Source organism: Anabrus simplex, chromosome 3 (genome assembly GCF_040414725.1).
Source record: "Anabrus simplex isolate iqAnaSimp1 chromosome 3, ASM4041472v1, whole genome shotgun sequence".
In the NCBI taxonomy this organism is placed as follows: Eukaryota; Metazoa; Arthropoda; class Insecta; order Orthoptera; family Tettigoniidae; genus Anabrus; species Anabrus simplex.
In genome coordinates, this window is record NC_090267.1 from 462,436,330 (window position 1) to 462,456,767 (window position 20,438).

Below are 20,438 nucleotides of genomic sequence, written 5' to 3' on the forward strand. Positions count from 1 at the left end.
AACTAAACTGGTGTGCAGCTGCGGGGTACTGGGTTCGATTCCGCCTCAGTGAAGAGACAGATTTTTAAGAGCCACGCAGAAGAGGCTAGCTCAAGCAAGAAGATTCGCAGATCCGGTCCAGAGCAGCAGACGAGAGGCCTACCGTTCCAGCCTACGCAGAAGAAAGCGGACATCAGGACAGGAGAGCAGCAGGAGGCACCTGGAGGAGCTCAACGCCGAGACACCGAGAGAAGACAGCAGATATTCGGGCAGTGGTAAGTACCCACAAGTGTTGTAAATATGGCAGATTCCAATGTACCCAATGATGTGCCAGATAATGTTTCTGACTATGATAGTGCTGGGGATGCACAGGATGGACATTTATACGTGTCAGTTACTGAGGGATATCGGTTAATAGGTCATGAATTTAGTGGTGCCAAACCAGAGCAATTGCGTGAGTTTATTGCTAATGTGGATGCCGCACAGAGTATGATCAAGGATAGGGACCAACCGTTATTCTTTAAATATATTTTGACAAAGATTACGGGTTCTGCTCGCGAAAAGTTATTATCTAGATGTGACATAATCAACTGGGAAAGAGCTAAGGAAGCTCTTTGGGAATATTATGGAAAACAGGGCACTTTTGACTTGTATTTGTGTCAATTGTTCCAAAAAAGCCAGGGACCGAAAGAAACCGTGGCCGAGTGGGCCCATAGAATTGAAGAAATGGCGTTGATGTTTCGAAACGCTATCCTGGAGAATGAACCAATAGAATATCGTACAGGGCAGCGCAGAATGCTAGTGAAAATCGCGATAGCGGCTTTCACTCAGGGGATTCATACAGCGCGAATACAGGGTAAGCTACAGGATCGTAGCCCTCAAACTTTTGAGGCGGCTGTAGCTATTGCTAGACAAGAAGAAGCCATGATTAATTCCCAGAAGGAGAGAGAGGCACTCCTCAGGAATAGTACGGCTTCTAGAAAAGAAGGCGCGCACACCCAGCCGGTAAGCTACACGAAGGGTCGGTGGCAAGGCAAGGCCACGCAAGGGGCGCAAAAACCTAGTAAATCTCCCCATTATAACAAGGTGCTGCTAATATGCTTTAATTGTAATAAGGAGGGACATATAGCTAGAGATTGTAAGCAGAAGAATCAGAGTTCTAAGACAAAGGAATCCCTTACTCCTCGAAGAAACGCCGCAGGAGAGATAAAATGTAATTATTGCGGAAAGCCAGGCCATTGGGCACGGCAGTGTAGAAAGAAATTAGCTAACCAAAACAGAAATAGAGAGACCGGTAAGACCGGTAACGAGGTGAACATAGTGCGCACCTCTGGTTACCAACAGAGCGCGAATAAGGTGGGACCGAAATGCTTTAAGTGTAATGAAAGAGGGCACAAAAAGGCAGAGTGCCCACGTAGAAATTCGAAGCCGGAATTCAGGCGTTGTTACGCTTGCGGCAAGGTTGGCCACCTACAGTGGCAGTGTCGTAGCAGATGCGATAGCGAGCCCAAAGGTAGAACAGAGTTCTTGCCTAGAAGACAGACTAGGAATGTTCAGAGTTGTAACGGTAATAATAATAATAATTCCCGTGATAGAACACGCGAAAAGACGCGATGTAGAATTTGTAGGCGATGGTCGCATTCAGCTAAAGAATGCTGGTTTAAAACCGAGAGAGAGGCTTTAAACTAGATAAGGGAGACAAGTCAGGGACGCTTGAGATCTCCCATAAGACCATTAGTCCCAGTAAGGTCGGACAGCATGAAGGGGGTACCGTATTAATAACGGTAACCGGGCGTAAGGATGCCTTAAGATTTTTAATCGACACAGGAAGTGATGTCTCTCTTATTAAGGAAGGTAGTGTTCCTTACGGTGCTTGGGTTAACCGCAAGGAAATTCTGAAGTTAAGAGGCATAACGAAAGGTTCGAAGCAAACCAAAGGAAAAGTTCGAATTCCCGTTGGTGGTAGATGTCCAGACTTCCATGTAGTGGACAACGACTTTAATTTGAAACAAGACGGTATAATTGGAAAGGACGTGTTAAGAGACAGCGTCTTAAATTATAAGGAAGGCTATGCTGTGATAGCAGGAAAAAGATACCCACTAGGGGCGAAAGAGGATATGTGGGTGGTGCTCGAACCAAGAGTGGAGAAAATCGTAGCCATAGAAGTAGACAAACCGTCAGCCGAAGGCTTGATAGAGCGGCAGGAAGTAAAGCCAGGTGTATACCTAGCTGAGTGTTTAACGAAAGCCAAGGATTATGTCGCACTCGTTAGTATGTTGAACACTACTGACAGGGAGTGGCGATTAAAAAGCCCAGTAGTTAAGTTACTGGATGTAGAAAGCGAAAATACAGCGGAGGTACACAAGGTTGAAGAAACCATAGCTGTAAAGGGCGATAGTCAGGCCAAGAGGCCGATCGCGCAGAGGGATGATAATAATAATCATAATCAGGAAGGTAAATCTCGAACGCAGCGAATACGGGAGCTGCTTAGAGTAGATCACTTAGCTCCCCAAGACAGGGAGAAAATTTACGCTATCTGCATGGCTTATCAGGATATTTTTCACTTAGAAGGGGATAAATTAACGCATACGAATATACTTCAACATGCTATCCCCACACGCGTAGATCAACCTCCAATTCATGTGAGGCAATATAGGTTACCCGAGGCTCAGAAAGAAGAGATAGGTCGTCAGATAAATCAGATGTTACAGGATGATATTATTACTCCTTCGACTTCCCCATGGTCTAGTCCCATCCTTTTAGTCCCAAAGAAATTAGATGCTTCTGGTAAGCAGAAGTGGAGGGTCGTAGTGGACTACAGACTTTTGAACGACGTCACCATAGGAACTACGTATCCTATTCCATTAATTTCTGAAATATTAGATGCCCTAGGAAAAGCGAAGTATTTTTCCACTATGGATCTGGCCAGTGGATACCATCAGGTATTGCTGAAGCTTGATGACAGAGAAAAGACAGCATTTTCTGCCTTAGGGAGGCACTATGAATACAAGAGATTAGCTATGGGACTTCGAGACGCGCCAGCAACTTTTACGCGTTTGATGAAAACAGCACTAGCAGGCTTAGAAGGCATTAAATGTTTGGCGTATATGGATGATTTGATTGTGTATGCTAGCTCTGTAGAGGACCACAATCAGAGATTACGTGATGTTTTTCAGAGATTGAGAGAGGTAAATCTCAAATTAGGTCCAGATAAATGCGAATTTCTAAGAACGGAGGTAGCTTTCTTAGGACATGTAATTACTAAGGGCGGTGTTCAACCTGATGATCGAAAGGTTCAAGCAGTAAGAGAATATCCTCAGCCTACCACTACGAAACAGCTGAAAGGATTTCTAGGCTTGTCAGGCTATTATCGTAGGTTTATTCCGAACTATAGTAAGATAGCGAAACCACTGTACGAGCTGCTTAAGAAGGAAGTACCGTACGAATGGACGGATAAGCAAGAGCAGGCATTCCAGATCTTAAAGAAAAAGTTAACAGAGAAACCGATATTGCAGTACCCAGACTTTGAGAAACCTTTCATATTGACCACAGACGCTAGTAATGAGGCCTTAGGAGCAGTGCTGTCGCAAGGACAGATAGGTAAGGATTTGCCGATAGCTTACGCTAGCAGGACTTTAAATAAGGCCGAAAGAAATTATTCTGTGACAGAGAAAGAATTACTAGCAATTGTTTGGAGTGTGAAGTATTTTAGGCCGTATTTGTTCGGCAGGCATTTTACGGTAGTAACAGATCATAAGCCTTTGAAATGGGTATTTAATGTCCAAGACCCATCTTCTAGATTAATTAAATTCCGATTGAAATTAGCAGAGTACGACTTTGAGATAGTGTACAAGGAAGGCAAACGTAACTGCAACGCAGATGCCTTAAGTAGAATTCCAGTTAGAAACGAAGAGCCTGATCAAAAAGTGCGAGTAGTTAAATCTAGTGATAATAACCAAGAGACTAGTAATGAGGAGTGTGAGGCTAATGACAACTTAGGAGGACCTGTTAGCTCAGATAAAAATGTGCAACCACGGAGACTCAGCTCTGAATCCGAGGACGCCACGGCAGAGGTGACAGAGCCTGAGAGTGGAAGCGAAGAAGGTAGTAGTGATAGTGAGGATGTAACCGAAGAGGCTAGGAACACTAGCCCGGAGCTAACAGAACAAGATAAATTAGAGATTATTAAGGAATGTCATGAGTCATTAGTATCAGGCCATCAGGGCATATCCAGAACGTATGCCCGGATAAAAGACCATTATCAATGGGAAGGGATGCAAAAGGATGTAGAAAGGTATATACGCTCATGCCCATCATGTCAAAAGAATAAGATTACCGGGCCTGAAGTAAGAGCAAAAATGGAGATCACAGATACTCCGAAAGCAGTCTTTGAGAAAATAGCACTAGATGTGGTGGGACCTTTAAATGTAACGGAAGCAGGAAACAGGTACATACTCACCTGTCAAGACCAGCTGTCTAAGTATTTAATTGCGAGTGCTATGCCGGACCAAAGTGCAGAAACCATAGCACGAACTCTGATTAATAGAGTAATTAGTATATTCGGTATACCAAATATTATACTGACAGATCAAGGTGCAAATTTTATGTCAGATGTTTTTAAGAAGTTATGTAGAATATTGCGAATCAAGAAGGTCCATACAGCGGCATTTCGACCGCAATCTAACGGTAGTTTGGAACGCTCTCATAGGGTGCTCTCAGAATATTTAAGACATTATGTATGCAGTTCACAAGATGACTGGGATAGTTATCTTCCTATGGCAATGTTTGTGTATAATACGACCAAGCACACTAGCACAAGTTATACACCATTTGAGTTAATATTTGGGCGAAAGGCAAATATCCCTGGTGTTCTTCAAAGGAAACCAGAGCCAAATTATAATGAATGCCAGAATGTCTTGGAGCAGTTAACCAGACAACTGCAACAGAGCCATGAAATAGCTAGAAAGACGTTAATTAAAACCAAAGAACGAGATAAGGAATACTATGATAAGGCTAAGAATGAAGTTTCATTCAAAGTAGGAGATCTCGTGTTGTTACGTAACGATGCCCTACGAAGGGGACGTTCAAAGAAACTTTCTCCACCGTATCAAGGTCCTTATAAGATTACTAAGGTATCGGGAGTGAATTGCACGTTACAGGTAAACAAGCGTGGTAGACAAATTATCGTGCACCAGAATAGATTAAAAATGTACATTAATTAGAGAAGAATGTAAGGTAATGGTTCCTATTTAGGTCGCAGTGAGTTACACTTCCCTCACTCCAACGGCATTGTGGATTATCGTGTACCGCTGATAGAGTTAGTTGAAATACTCTGTCAGGTCGCGTCGAAGTCAGGAAAGTACTAGAAATTTTAACCTATGTAAGAGAGGAACCTAGGAATTTTGGTACGGGAGTACCATGGTGAGTACGTCCTAAGTACCCGTCAGAAAGACTACAGGTGACGAGACTGTATGTCCAGATATCAACTCGTCAAAATGAACCGCAGGGTTCAAACTGAATATGGAGAGAATTCGAGTTCTTAATGAGGATTAAAATTATCTACACTTGCTATATGCACGTTCTGAAAAGCCTTCACTTACTGTCACTAGAAATTAAATGAGTAAATTAGGTAGCGTCGTATGTAAAATAAATGAGATCTGCTTGTAATTATTAAAATCAGAAAGGGCGTGAAGCCAAGCTTAGTTCCACCGAAACGAAATTCATTCATGGTACAGATAAGATGTTTTACGTAATCCATATGATATCTAAATAAGGGTCGTTATCATGAAGATAACCCCGTGTGGTGTCGGGGATTTACGCAAACAACAGTCTACACTTTGGTACTCTTCTTCCCATACAGTTACACAGCCAGAATAACACCACGACTCGAACCTGTCTGTCGTAGGAGGCGACTAAAGGTTCCACTTAGGGAATGGCCTTGTATTTAGTCCTTTATGCACGAATACGGGCGTCCTGAGTGAGGCATGGAACCCAGTGAGGCGGGTCCTGCCTGGGAAATATCACCATTAGGCCGGTGATTTTCCACAACAGTGTGATTCTCGTGGGAACAGAATCCACTGAAGGGAATTTTCTCACCACGTTGAGAACCATCCCGTGAGATGTGACTCCAAGGGTACGGAGTACAATCCAAAAGGATCACTTCGGTAGATTCATACCTGTATTTAACTTTAACTTCTGTAACCATTCCTGGAGGTAAATCCTCTGCAGTCTTTAACAGACGCTATTCAAATTCTTAATTGCCAATGATGCCTTTCATCTGTCCGTAAGGATAAGGAGGAGTAACGCAGGTACGTCAAACAAGGAGAGAATTTTTGAATGGGCTAATGATGGCTCTAAAATTTTGTTAGAGCTGCCCAAGAGTGAAGTTTTACAGAGATATCAGTTACGAAAAAGAATTCGTAGATTTATTTAAATTGCTCACGAGTATACTAGTAGACTAGTACAGAGCATAATTATGAGAAGACAAACGTTACAGTAAGACAGTCAGTCACATTAAGTGTGTATTCAGGTACAGATAAACAGTTGAGGGTAGGTTCCACAACACCTAACAGTATAGTGTGTAAGGGAGAGTGACAAGAAAGTGAAAGTCGCTGTTTACCTTACAGGGAGGTGAGCGAACCGAGGTGAATGGAAGGGGTGACAGGCCGCACGACCTGGAGAATACTGGTCGTCACAGTTATGTTGCTAGGGGTGTCCATACCCACCAGTCAATTGGATTTCAAGATGAAACGGTACGAGAATACAGCCGGAGTCTATTTTGATTATCAAGGAGAAGTACAATTATACACTGTAGAATGGAAACTGGTTACTTATATTAACCTTACACGTTTGGCAGATCTATTTGTGATAGCCCGTAGAAATTTACAGAAGACTAAAACCCTCTGTATTCAGATAGAAAAGGAAGTACATATTAAGTGCGAACATGAGATAATGTTAGTAGAGCAACAATTTCAAAGGATTCAAGGGATTAAAGATTTAATTAGGAAAATTACTAAGATCGAAACACCGGAAGGCAACGGGAAACGAAGCAAGCGCGGGTTAATAAATGCAATTGGTACCATCGCAAAGACGTTATTTGGTACGCTCGATGACAGTGATGCAATGTACTATGAAGGCAAGATTAAGGAACTAGAACAGGAACAATTGTCCATGATACAAGTAGCAAAAAGTCAAATGTTAGTTGTAAAGTCAACTTTGCAATCTGTCAATAATACCCTGTATGACATCACAGCAAATGAACTCAAGCTAAGTGAAAACTTTGAGCAACTTAAGAGTTACATTCAGAATGAAACAACGGGTATAAATGAGGCTTTTAGACAATCAGAAATGCAAATATCATTAAATAAACACTTAATTGAATTGCAAGGATTTCTGATGCAATTGCACGAGCATTATCAGATCTTATTAGATAGTATTGTAAGTTCTCAGACAGGCACGGTGAGTGTCCAAGTGTTAAGCCCCGATGATCTAGTAAGGGCATATAAGAAGGCCCAAAGAGATTTCCCTAAGGGTTATGATCTGCCATATGATTTGCAAGTCACTTATGGGTACTTGATTCTAAAAATATCATCAGTGAGTGTATATATAACTCGAGATACCTTGGTGTATATTTTACGCACCCCTCTTACTAACAAAATAAAGTACAATTTGTACCATTGTATACCTTTCCCCTCTCCCATGAAGAGTAATCCAAACCATTTTGTGTATATATCTAATGAAAAACAGTATGTATTAGTTGATCAAGAAAGACAGACATATGTAGAATTAAGTGATGAACAAGTGAAACAATGCAAGTGGACTGACAATGGACAGAGATTATGCAAGGCAATTTTTCCTATTAATAATGTAATGTCAAAGGGTAGTTGTATTGTCAAGTTGTTAACTGGTGTTAGCTTTATTCCAGAAGACTGCAAGAAAAGTGTGATGTCGATTTATGAACTCTTATGGATACCTATTGATGATAACATGTATATTTTTGTATCGCCTCATGAAACTAAGGTCACCAGTGTTTGTCAGGATATTACCAGTGATATAAGTTTAAATGGTGTGGGAATAATACAATTCACAGACTTGTGTACAGTTTACAGTCCCACAAGTAAAATTCAGAGTGCAGGTTCAGTGAATACGACAACAAGGAAAGACTTAGTGCCAGAAGTAATGCTAATATATGATTGTTGTGAACAATTAGACAGTGAGATCAAATTAGAGGATGTACCAGAATTAAATAGGGTTACAGTAGGAAGCTTACTGAATCATATAAGCGACCTAAGGTTAGCCAGTCATAAAACTGAAGATGTAGAAGCACTGGTAATGCAGAAAGAAAAGGAATTTAAAATGCAAATGACCCAACAGTATACAAGTGTATATCAAATTGTAACTGGTATTATTTTGTTTGCAGTACTTATAATAGTCTGTTGCTGTTGTTGTTACTGTTGTGGTTGCTGTAGAAGGTGTAGACCTTTAAGTAAATGCATAGAAGATAGTAGAGAGCGCTGTCCCAACTTATGTATTTTTCAGAATGTGATCGCTAATGACCACAGAGCTAAGGTCTCTGATGAGGACATTACTGTCCATTTTCAGCATCCTCGACTGGCTGAAAGGGCCCTCAGCCACTCAGGATCGCTGTCGGGATTAGAGTTACACGAACGCCCTACTACAGGTAGAGCAAGTATCAGAGATAACTTGGCACAGCGCACCCACGAACAAGAGCATGGAGACTCTAACAGGATGTAAGAGTAAGAGTAAAAAATGAATGCAGAGGTATTGCATTCATTTTTCCCCAAAGGGGGGAGGTGTCGTGTCAGCCCCAGATTGGAGCTCAGGACTCATTCTTCCGAGGATCGAACCCATGACCGGGACGTAGGAGGAATGGTGTCGCTGAGATATACGTTAATATTATAAGGGAAATTATAAGTTAATAGTAATGACTATGTAATGGCAACAAGGCCAAGGAATCATAATTATAATGCTGATATAAGTAAATTAAGAATCATACAAGATTTAAGAGTTGAAGGCACACCAAAAGCTGTGAGCCACAAGTTGTGTAATTAGAAGTAAGGCTTGGTCGAAGTAGGTGAATCATAAGCTGCACCCTGCTAAAGGTGCGTAGTATATCTTCAGAAAAGGTGGGTAGCGAGTGAACGGAAGAGGCAATTCCGTTTTCGTGTGTCTGAGGACATTCTCCATAGGATGGAAACTTCGATGGCCTTCTCGAAGGGAGGCGAAAGTTAGTGAAGGTATAAAACAGGGGTACACACCCTGATCGAGGCTTTTTGGAACAAGTCGGCTAGAAGTGCGGGCGGAAGCCCTGTCAGTCAGGTCTCCGATAATAATAATAAGGTCCAAGTGTGGACTTAGAGTATTCACTTCAATACTTCGACCACGCCAAATCTTCTATGTCAGCGTCATTGGAAGCTAGAAAGGAGATTGTAAATACTGTATATAATTATACATACTCATCAGTCTGCTATTAAAGGAAGGTTTTGGGAAATAGAGGACTTCGTCTCTTCACACGTAGCAAATCTCCCAGGCCCATTGAACAATCCCTCATTACCGCTCGGAGGAAGTCAATCTGATTATTTATCATTCTCGTCGTGGCAAAGCCTGTGTCACGACAGTATATCTGCAATATTTACGAAAGCACACAAACAAAATAATAAAAATAACAATGCTGCCTTTGCTGGCAGGACCTAGTGTTTAGAGTGCACTATGTCTTCTGGTATGGGCTAGAGTAATTTTGTTACTTTCATTGATCTGTCTCTGTCTTACACTTGGCTTTGACAGTATGAAAGTGACTGAGGTATGAGTGATGCTAGTAATGCCATTCCTTCTGCAGCCAGTCCCCGCTATGAATGGTGTGAAAATGTTGCCCATAGGGTCGGTTGATGCATGCATTTCAATGGGCTTGGCAGACTGATATGTAATAGCAACTTCTGGCTCGGTGAGGAAAGCAACGGGAAACTAACTCACTCCTCATTTCCCTAGTATGCCTCTTCAGTGATGCCTAGGCCATCTATGACAGCTGATGGCGGAGCTGGTGAGGATCCAACCAGCCTTAGCGCTGAAGACTGAACATACACATACATGCAATATCTTAGTGGTTTTCATGTGAAATTTGTTTATTACAACATAAACGTAATTGTGATAAGGGGCATAAGCGGGGTACTCGGCACGCTGATTTGCACTAAGTTACAGCGCCTGGCAGGCGGTGCACGGTCCGCTGACGTCACACGCTCCATGCCGGCTGCGCGTGACACCTACCGTCTCTTTTTAGCTACCGTGCTTCCCACTCCTAGCCCTTTCTTGTCCCACTGTTGCCATAAGTCCTAGGTGTGATCTGCGTCGGTGCGACGTAAAGCAAATTGTTAAAAAAAAAAAACTTACAGAGAGTAAAAGGTAGACAAAAAAGAGAAGATAACAGACGATCTCTTCTCACTTTCCTCAGCAGTAAAAAGGATTCTGAAAAGATTTTGAATCAATCTATCGCTGAAACTGTTCCGTTAAAATCTTTGGCATATCACTCACCGATACGCGACATTCGGTTCATGTTAATAATAATGTTTACTCCTTTCTATTGACTACTTTATTGGTTTTCGGAGACACCGAAGTGCCCAATTTTAGTCCCGCAGGAGCTCTTTCACGTGCCAGTAAATCGAAGGGATGATAGGTAAAACAACTCATGTCACTTTTTTGTCGAAAACTAGTTATCGATATCAACGGAGACTGTAGGACGTCTGGCATCTGTTTATGCTTATGGTTTCGAGAAAAGCAGGCCTTGTCAAAGAATATAGCATTTGATAATATTAGTGGTTCTGGAAAAACAACCTTTGTCAAACGCCAGTTCTGGAAGAACGACCCTTTTCAAATGACATGGGTTGTTTTTCTCAGAAGTTTGGCAACACTTGCATTGAAGGAAAGCTCTTGATATTAGGCCCAGAAAGTGAAACAGAGCAATTCATAAAAATGACCTAATCAAGAAAGCAAACTCAGAGGTGAATTGCATATTAACCATGTACGCAAACAAATAAGTGCCAAGAGAGTTAGAGATGAGTGTAGGTAATTCGAATATGCTCAGAATTACGCAAGGACACGAGTTCCTTGAAGTCAAACATACTTACAATGGGGCTTGGAGGTCATGTGTTATAAGAAATAGGACAAAACTGCCAAACGAACTGTACCTGAAGAGACTCTACAAAGGCCCCCTTCCTCTGAATCCTGGAAAACTTGGAGATTTGAAAAACTGTACGGTGTGTTGAATGCCAGCAGTGTGTTATTTTAAAAATCACTTGAAATGCATGTTACCGGAGATTCTGAAGTCCATAATGATATTGAAGTTGATCTGTCAGATAATAGCAGCGGTGAAGACGAATAGAGATGGATGGCAGATGAAATAGGAACTAAAAGAAACCTGTGTATTGAAAACTAGAATATGACGGTTCATTTATTTTAATATGCTATAAGAATTAATTCAGTGTTTTATTTGGATACCTAGGTGTTATAAGATATTGTTAGGAGGAATAAAAAGATCAGTCGCCTTATACGGTCGTTTATGTCCATATTACTGATGAATTTCTGGGAAAAATAACCCTTGTCAACGTGAACATCCCAAAAAACACACAATAACTTGAAAAGTTTTCTTAAAGAACTAAATCTAATACAAAGAATACATTGATAAAACATGAAGCAATGCAAATCTATAATTTCAGTGTTATATTTCTTTAAGGAACTAAGGTGTAATGTTTTTTCACTATTCTTAAAAAAAGTGTTTGCATTGACAAGGGTTGTTTTTCCTATCACCCCTTCTGTCCGACACGAGGCTGACGTATTTCAGCACCTTCATATACCACCGGACTAACCAAGCCAAGATCGAAACTGGCAAGTTGGGGTCAGAAGGCCAGGGCCTCAACCGTCTGGGCCACTCAGTTCGGCTCGGTTCATGTTTAGCAGTTGGCTCACTCTGACAAATGTCCGACCCTCGTACCGGTATATTGTACCATAACACCTTAAAGAGTGTAACGTTCATTCAGCAAATAATTATGTTAGTTAAAATATTTGGATACAGGCAATGAGTTCTCTTACCGTATCCAGTTTAGCCTCATCTGAGACGTCATCCCTGAGCTGTTTAGATGGGGCGGCGCTCACACCGAGCAGACAAACAGCCACGAGGAAGATGAATCTAGCTGCCATGACTACAACTGATCACGAGGAACATTGAGATCGTGCGAGTTATATACCTTCACCTTATCAAAATAGTGACGTTGATCAGAAATAATTATTATCACTTGCAGAAAAATATGTTATCTACCTCAAGAAGTTATCACGTGGAGCACTTGAGCGCCACACGTTAAGGGCTGTTTGTTAAAAAGATATTGCAACGTCAAAACACACTCTCTCCTTAAAAAAAGGTGTTGAAATACCAAAACATTTTCTCTCCATCAGCGGTGCAATGGATTTCAGCACTCACTAGGAAAACAAAATTGATTGAGCACATACTTAGGGAGCATAATCGATTTGACTTGGCAGGAGAGAGGGCGTAATCCTCTACGGGGACCGCCCAATCCTTCAGGGTGGGGAACGGAAACCTTAGTCAATCAATTTGAACACTCAAATTGTGTTTAGTATTGAGCCACTTCTTATTCCTTTTAAGACAGAAAACTTTTTTTTTTATGACCGGGCGAGTTGGCCGTGGGGTCAGGGGCATAAGGCTGTGAGCTTGCATCCGGGATATAGTGGGTTCGAATTCCACTGTCGGCAGCCCTGAATATGGTTTCCCGTGGTTTCCCATTATCACACCAGGCAAATGCTGGGGCTGTATCTTAATTAAGACCACGGCCACTTCCTTCAAACTCCTAGGCCTTTCCTGTCCCATCGTCGCCATAAGACCTATCTGTGTCGGTGCGACGTAAAGCAACTAGCAAGGAAAAACTTTTTTAATGATGGGTACAAGTTGAGAAAAAATACTTCTTCTTCCTCCTTTTCTTTATCTGTTTACCCTCCAGGGTCGGTTTTTCTCTCGGACTCAGCGAGGGATTCCACCTCTAACGCCTCATACCGCCTGCCTCAAGGGCAGTGTCCTGGAGCTTCAGACTCTGGGTCGGGGATACAAATGGGAAGGGTGACCAGTACCTCGCCCAGGCGGCCTCACCTGCTATGCTGAACAGGGGCCTTGCGGGAGGATGGGAAGATTGGAGGGATAGACAAGGAAGAGGGAAGGGAGCGGCCGTGGCCTTAAATCAGGTACCAACCCGGCATTTGCCGGGAGGAGAAATGGGAAACCACTTCCAGGATGGCTGAGGTGGGAATCGAACCCACCTCTACTCAGTTGACCTCCGAGGCTGAGCGGACCCCATTCCAGCCCTCGTACAGCTTTTCAAATTTCGTGACAGAGCCGGGAATCGAACCCGGGCCTCCAGGGGTGGCACCTAATCACACTAACCACTACACCACAGAGGTGGACGAGAAAAAATACTTCTCTGAAATACCAGAACAATCGTATCAATTACGTGTTTTTGAGCACGTTTTCCCATTATTTGACACAAATAATGAAAGAACTGTCCGGCTCCATGCTAAATGGTTAGCGTGCTGGCCTTTGATCACAGGAGTTCCCGGTTCGATTCCCGGCAGGGTCGGAAATTTTAACCGTCATTTGTTAATTTGGCTGGCACTGGGGCTGGGTGTGTGTGTCGTCTTCTTCTTCAAATAGTTATTTCATTCTCCCCGGGGGGAGCGGGCCACCTGTCCAACAAAGGGACTCTTTGGCCGATTACATGTACAAGGAATTGATGTGAAATGTTACATATGAACGCGTGCTAATAGCACACGTTTTGTATTTTTTTTAAAAAACCTGCATAATATACAGAAAAACAAAGAAGCGTGCACAGAAAATGCTTAAACAATTAAAAGTCCAGAAAAGGAAAGTCCATCTTGAGGTTCGAACACAGGAAGAACACAATCCAAACGTGAAGTAGGATGGTAGATGTAAGGCGAAAAAGAGACACTGCCCTGCACTGTACACAGAGAGTTACAATAGTAGTTATAAATATTGAGCTGGTACAATGGGGGGGGGGGGGGTTCGGTGTGAAGTAGGCGTAAGGAGTAGGGTAATACTGTGACATGAGATAACAGAGGGTTGTGGTAATATTGGTTATTGAGGTGGCGAGTAGGCGAAGTAATTCCATAATGTGGAGGGGTGGAGGCTACGGGAAGAGGAAGAAGGAGGGGAGCGGACGGGACGCGGTGGGGAGCGAGAGTGTTCCACTCGGTAGGTCCGCCTGCGGAAACGTACGCCGGTGATGAGCAGATGATCTACGTCGGCAGCTGATGTGAGATGGAGGCGGACCATGAAGGTCGGGCCGGTGGTGTTGAAAATACGAAACTCCCGACGGGCTGGGACACCTGCCAGTTGCAGTTCGTGCAGTATATCCTGTTCGGGGATGGCAGGGTCAATGCCACGGACGACACAGCTCGGAGATGGTGACAGCTGTTGGCCTAGAGGTGAGACATCTGCTTGACCATGGAAAGCTGGTGAAGCTGCGACAGTGGCACCCGTGTGGTTGTCGGAGGGTTGCTGGCGACTGCGGAAAGTGATAGGGGGACAGGTGATGGACGTTGACATGATAAGAGAGGGGTGACTAGGAGTGGTAGTAAGGACGGAAGTAGAGGGGGTTTTATGGGCAGAAGTGGTGAAAGTAGTAGTGGGAGCAGTAGTGGACGAAATAGAGGTGGGGGTCGATGGGGACGTGTGAGGTGTGAGAGGTGAATAGGGATATACGCTGGGAACTTCGATGGAAGGAGAGATCAGTTGTTGAAGGATGTAGTCAGGAACGAGGACCACGTCATGACGCCGGCCGTTGATGGTTGCTCCACTGATGACTAGGGCTGCCGCGACGTCAGGATCTGTGAAGAATACCAATACCTGTGGTGACAGGTCATTAGTGGTGCGATCCAGTAGTCGTATACAAGCACAGGCTGAGAGAGCATCGATAATGGTGATGTCGTCGATAGCGGTGTCCACACCAATGAGGAGACGTTTAGCCATGGTGAAGTGGGGAGGCGACAGCCAACTAGGCGTCTGCCTATTTGTTTGTCCTTGGGCCGGCTGAGGTGCTGATGAGGTGAGAGCCATCCAGCCGAAAAAATCGTGTGGCGTGTGACGTGACGATGGATCGACGATGTTGTGTGTGTGTCGTCTTCACCATCATTTCATCCTCATCACGACGCGCAGGTCGCCCACGGGAGTCAAATAAAAACCTGCATTTGGCGAGCCGAACATGTCCTCGGATATTCCCGGCACTAAGGAAAGCTATTTACACTATTTAATTTCAATGTTAAAACTAAAACATTCTTTCTTTCTTTGTTTCTTTCGTAATCCATTTACCGTTCAGGGTTGGTTTCTCTCTCGGTCTCGGCGAGGAGATCCCACCTCTACCATGGAGTTAGTAAATAATACACTAGAGGTAGCATTGGCGCCACCGTCTACGTGAGAATCACTGTAGCGAGCGGAGCATGTTGGAATCGCAGCTGTTTGGCAAAAAGCTCACTCAGCTGTACTCACCAATGTAAATAAGAGCCTTTCAAATCTGTGCTGATATAGATAAAGTTTAAAATTCTTACATGTAAACATTCTCAGATACTTTTTTTTTTTTTTTGCTAGTTGCTTTACGTCGCACCGACACAGATAGGTCTTATGCCGACGAGGGGACAGGAAAAGGCTAGGAGTGGGAAGGAAGCGGCCGTGGCCTTAATTAAGGTACAGCCCCAGCATTTGCCTGGTGTGAAAATGGGAAACCACGGAAAACCATTTTCAGGGCTGCCGACAGTGGGGTTCGAACCTACTATCTCCCGAATACTGGATACTGGCGCACTTAAGCGACTGCAGCTATCGAGCTCGGTCCATCTCAGATACTACAGTATACTTGCTATGCTTCTCTCCAGTAAAGAAAGAATGCCCTAAAAAGCATCAATACTGGAGAAATGCATGATAAAAGTGGACGGTGTTCAGGTGCAGTTAAGTAACACAAAATTAATCTACTCTTCATATTTTCTAAGAACATACGTTTAGATGGAGGGTACGTATATTTTGCTATCCTTTGTGTAAATGACCAGGACTTTGGTATAATTCTGCCCAACAACCGAAAATGTCCTCTCTCGCACGAAGGGGGTGAGCGAGTTCTTAGGCCTAAAAGTGTTGACGAGATTTTGGGGTCAAGTAGACAAAATATTGTCATCGCCGGGTTAGACGATGGCTTTCTGAGCCCAATTTGGCAGGTTCGAGCCTCGCTCAGTCCGGTTATACTTTAAGGTGCTCAAATATGTCAACCTCTTATAGATATATTTACCGGCACATGAAAGAACTCCCGTGGGAAAAAATTCCGACACCTCAGCGTCTCCGAAAACCGTGTAAGTAGTTAGTGGGACGTAAAGCCATTATTATTATTATTATTATTATTATTATTATTATTATTATTATTATTATTATTATTATCGATGTTTTTTAAACGCGAGTATAAGTGAAGGTATGACACTCGGTTGTGGTTTCAGCCTGTTATGGAGTTTTATTTAGCTCTTCCTGAAATAAATTATTTACTTTAAGATTTTAACTTGTACAATAGTTTCCGTTAACGGAGAGGGAGAGTGGTAAATTATATGATTGAAGAGAACTGAAAAAATACAATAATTTTTACGATTTGCTTTACATCGCACCGATGCATACAGAGCCTTATGGCGACGATGGGATAGGAAAGGACTAGGAATGGGGAGGAAGCGCCCGTGAGCTTAACTAAGGTACATCCCCAACATTTTCCTGTTTTGAAAATGGGAAACCACGCAAAACAATCTTCGGGACTGCCGACAGTGGGGTTTGAACCCACTGTTTCCCGAAAGAAAGCTTACAGCTGCGTGGCCCTAACCACACCGCCAACTCACTCGGTCAATAATTTATTATGCTTGTATATAGTCCTATATGATGTTTAAGGGAATAATAATATTGAGAAAAATAAAGGACTCAGATGTTCACACGGTATTGCATCTAATCTCTAAATTTTAAAATCTGGTAACGTATGAATGGGGACTGCTACACGTATTGTTCGAAGGGAAAGCAACAAACTGTATACACAGAAAATATATTCAATACTATAAATACACATAGAAAATGAAAAACAGGGACTATGCGACAGGAAAGGGCTAGGAGTGGAAAAGAAATGACTGTGGCATTAATTAAGGTACAGCCCCAGCATTTGCCTGCTGTAAAATTTGGAAACAATCTTCACGGCTGCCGACAGTGGGGTCCAAACTGACAGCGACGTGACCTAAAGCCTGCAGCCATTCGCTCGATATCATGCACATAATTTTTCTAGATATTCGCTTTCAAAGGCATGGCCGTTCAGTGAAAGGAAAATGGCATCCCTTATATTTCGTAAAAGAATTAATTTCAGTCTTCAAGGAAAGATCCAAAGAATCTCATTCACACCGACAGGGGAATCAGTCGCGAAGTCAGCCCAAGTACGCCAATTCACATGACAATAAGTGTCACGCAAAGTATTATTTTATACGCACGGAAATGAATTATTAGGAAACATACCTATAAAATGTTACGCCACTGCCCTTTAAGAACCTCCATATGCAGCCAGGGGACTGGCATTTTCCTTCAGAGAGGTATATACTTCAATTTATCGGGAAGCTCCAGTAGTGACAGTGCCTAACAATCCAGCTTTTGCCAAACAGCGCGCTCGTTCAACTTCGCACGCGATTGCAGCGCCAGTGCTACCTCTAGTGTATTATTTACTAACTCTATGACCTCTACCGCCTCAAGGTCAGTGTCCTGGAGCATGAGACTGTGGGTTGGGGGATACAACTGAAGAGAAGGACCAGTATCTCGCCCAAGCTTCCTCATCTGTTATGCTGAGCAGGGCTGGGATGGGAAGGGTTGAGAAGATCGGAAGGGATGAAAAATGAAGAGGGAAGGAAGCAGGCATTTGCCTGAAGGAGAAGTGCGAAACCACGGAAAACCACTTCTAAGATGGCTGAGTTGGGAATCGATTCGATCCCCCGCCCCTTACTCATAGACCTCCCGAGGCTGAGTAGACCCCATTCTAGTCCTGGAACTACTTTTAAAATTTCGTGGGAGAGCTGGGAATCGAACCCGGACTTCCGCGAGTGGCAGCTACACAACTAACCGCTACACCACAAGGGTGGGCACATATTATCTGTATATTTATTCTTCTTTCTTTCTTAATCCGTTAACCCTCCAGGGTTTGTTTTTCCCTCGGACTCAGCGAGGGATCCCACCTCTACCGCATCAAGGGCAGTGTTCTGGAGCGTGGGACTTTGAATCGGGGGATAAAACTGGGTAGGAGGGCCAGTACCTCACCCAGGTGGCCTCACCCGCTATACTGAACAGGGGCCTTATGGGGTGTTTGGGAAGATCAGATGGGATAGTGAACCATTCTGTTCATGGGAGCAATTGTATTAAGTTGAGTATTGGATATTGGAATAATACTAGGCCACCCACGAAGCCGATGTCTTACAGTATATGTCATAAAGGGGTCCAGAAGAAGCGTTCTTATGTGAAGTGAGCGCGAGCGTCATTATGAGAAATCTCCAGAACCCATTAGAAGGAGTTATGTCCAAAGCGAAGCCTCTTGATGAAGCTTGGGGACGCGTTCCAGTTCCCGGCTAAACTTATTCTAGGAGGGAAGAATGAAATAAATTAATATCTTTGGTTACAGAAGAGTTGCATTGGATTTGAGACAAGAATTGCAACCTGTATTATATCTGCTTTATTTTGATAGGCATTAGGGCTGCATTAATTAATGCATTCGCTAAGTTGCGCTCATGATAATTAGTGCGGGAAAATTTTCCCGGGCACGCTAAGATTGCACGCAGCCAAGTGGCGTGATGACGCTACCCGGAATTATAAATTAAGGCCGCCAGGGCAGATCAGAGTCATTCGTAGACCGAGAGGCTGCAGGAACGAATCGTCATACGGCGTGTTGGTACTGAGAACAACGCTTTGTCTTCAAGCTACAACGACTACCTGTACTGCTATTTCTGCAAAGATGTAAGTAATCAACTTGAATATTCAGATGAATTGAAGATTTTACCTGTGAGATTATGCTATGGGGAGATGAGGTACTGCTTATAAGAGACGAATGAGCTAGTAGCTTCATATTTCTGTAAGGTCAAGGGATTTCGGACGAAATGCTAGAATTAATATTGGCTCAGGTTAGAAATTCTAAAACTATATGTTGTCCATGTGATAGGGTGATAGAACAGTGACGGAGTGTAGTGAAGAAACTCTTGTGTACCAGGTTAAAACTCTGAACGAGACTTGGTCAGTGTAACGTGTGAGACACGCTAACAGTGAAGACAGGCATCGAGTTTGGACAGTCTGTAATATATGAATTTATTTTCAGTTACCCCAGCATCAAGTCAGAACGAGTGTGTGACAGCATCATTCCAAAGAAGCCACAACCAGGAGCTGAAGCCAACACAACAACGGGCATCGATCCAGGGACGTTGGGAGCACCTGACCAGCACAACATCGAAGAGGACACCTTCCGACTACAGAGGGAGCTGTACGAAGACGCCACACCAGCAAGAATGTCTCCAAATGGTCAGCAGTATCTGATGCAAGCTCTGCAGTCTATCAGAATGTGGTAGATCCAGTGGTCCACAGGGATGGCCGCTCCGCTATGTCCTCTTCAGAATGCTAAATTAAGGTCAGAGCTTTCCAATTCTGTTTCAAGCATGTCATTTAAATTTAGATAGGTATATGGGGGCCGTCAGTCAGCAGAAATTTGTGGGAATAGGAGAATTTCCCTTGTAATTTAGAGCTAGGCCTCAAACTCGAACCCCGTACTTTAAGGTAGATGTTATTGGTAGAGTCCTTGTTAGCGTATTTATAGTTCATTTTGATTGCGTTATTTTAATGTACGTGTTTTTATAAGGGTCTGATTGAACTCATTTTGTCATAGGAGGTTAGTCTACAGATAGGTACTTTTATTAGATCACATTCAGGCATTTGTTTCTGCAGACGTAGAAGTGTATAATTATGACCAAGTTGTGACCAAGCCGTGACCAGTAATTCACCCAGATTCATTGATAGAGCGAGCGAGTCCAGGTATTTAAGAGATTTGAGCCCATAAGAGGCAGAAGTAAGATTTGCAGTCGGCCTGAGAGAGCCCAACCATTGAGAGTTTATTGATGATATTGTGGAAATGCCTAGTATGGCCATGCGACGATCGCTTAAGGAATAGTGTTTTGTAGCACCAGGATTTAGCCCATGAGAGGCATAAGTAAGATGAGCGAGATTGCTGAAGGTATCGAGACGAGGGCAGATCGCCCAGGTATATTTAAATGAGGGCTTTAGCAGCTGACTACGTGAAGTGTTCTTTTGAAAGGCGAGATTTTAGCCTGGCTCCCCGGTAGAGCTCATAAAT

General features: G+C 43.2%; 1 protein-coding gene across 1 annotated transcript in view; it reads right to left on the bottom strand.

Moving 5' to 3' along the window:
* The window catches only part of LOC136866519 (lipase 3), a 54,210-nt gene extending 41,999 nt beyond the window's left edge, over positions 1 to 12,211 (bottom strand). The window contains exon 1 of the mRNA XM_067143565.2: positions 12,079 to 12,211. Within this exon, the coding sequence (XP_066999666.2) occupies positions 12,079 to 12,186 (108 nt within the window). The 5' untranslated portion in view covers positions 12,187 to 12,211. The remainder of the gene's footprint in view (positions 1 to 12,078) is intronic.
* Positions 12,212 to 20,438: the final 8,227 nt, after the last annotated feature.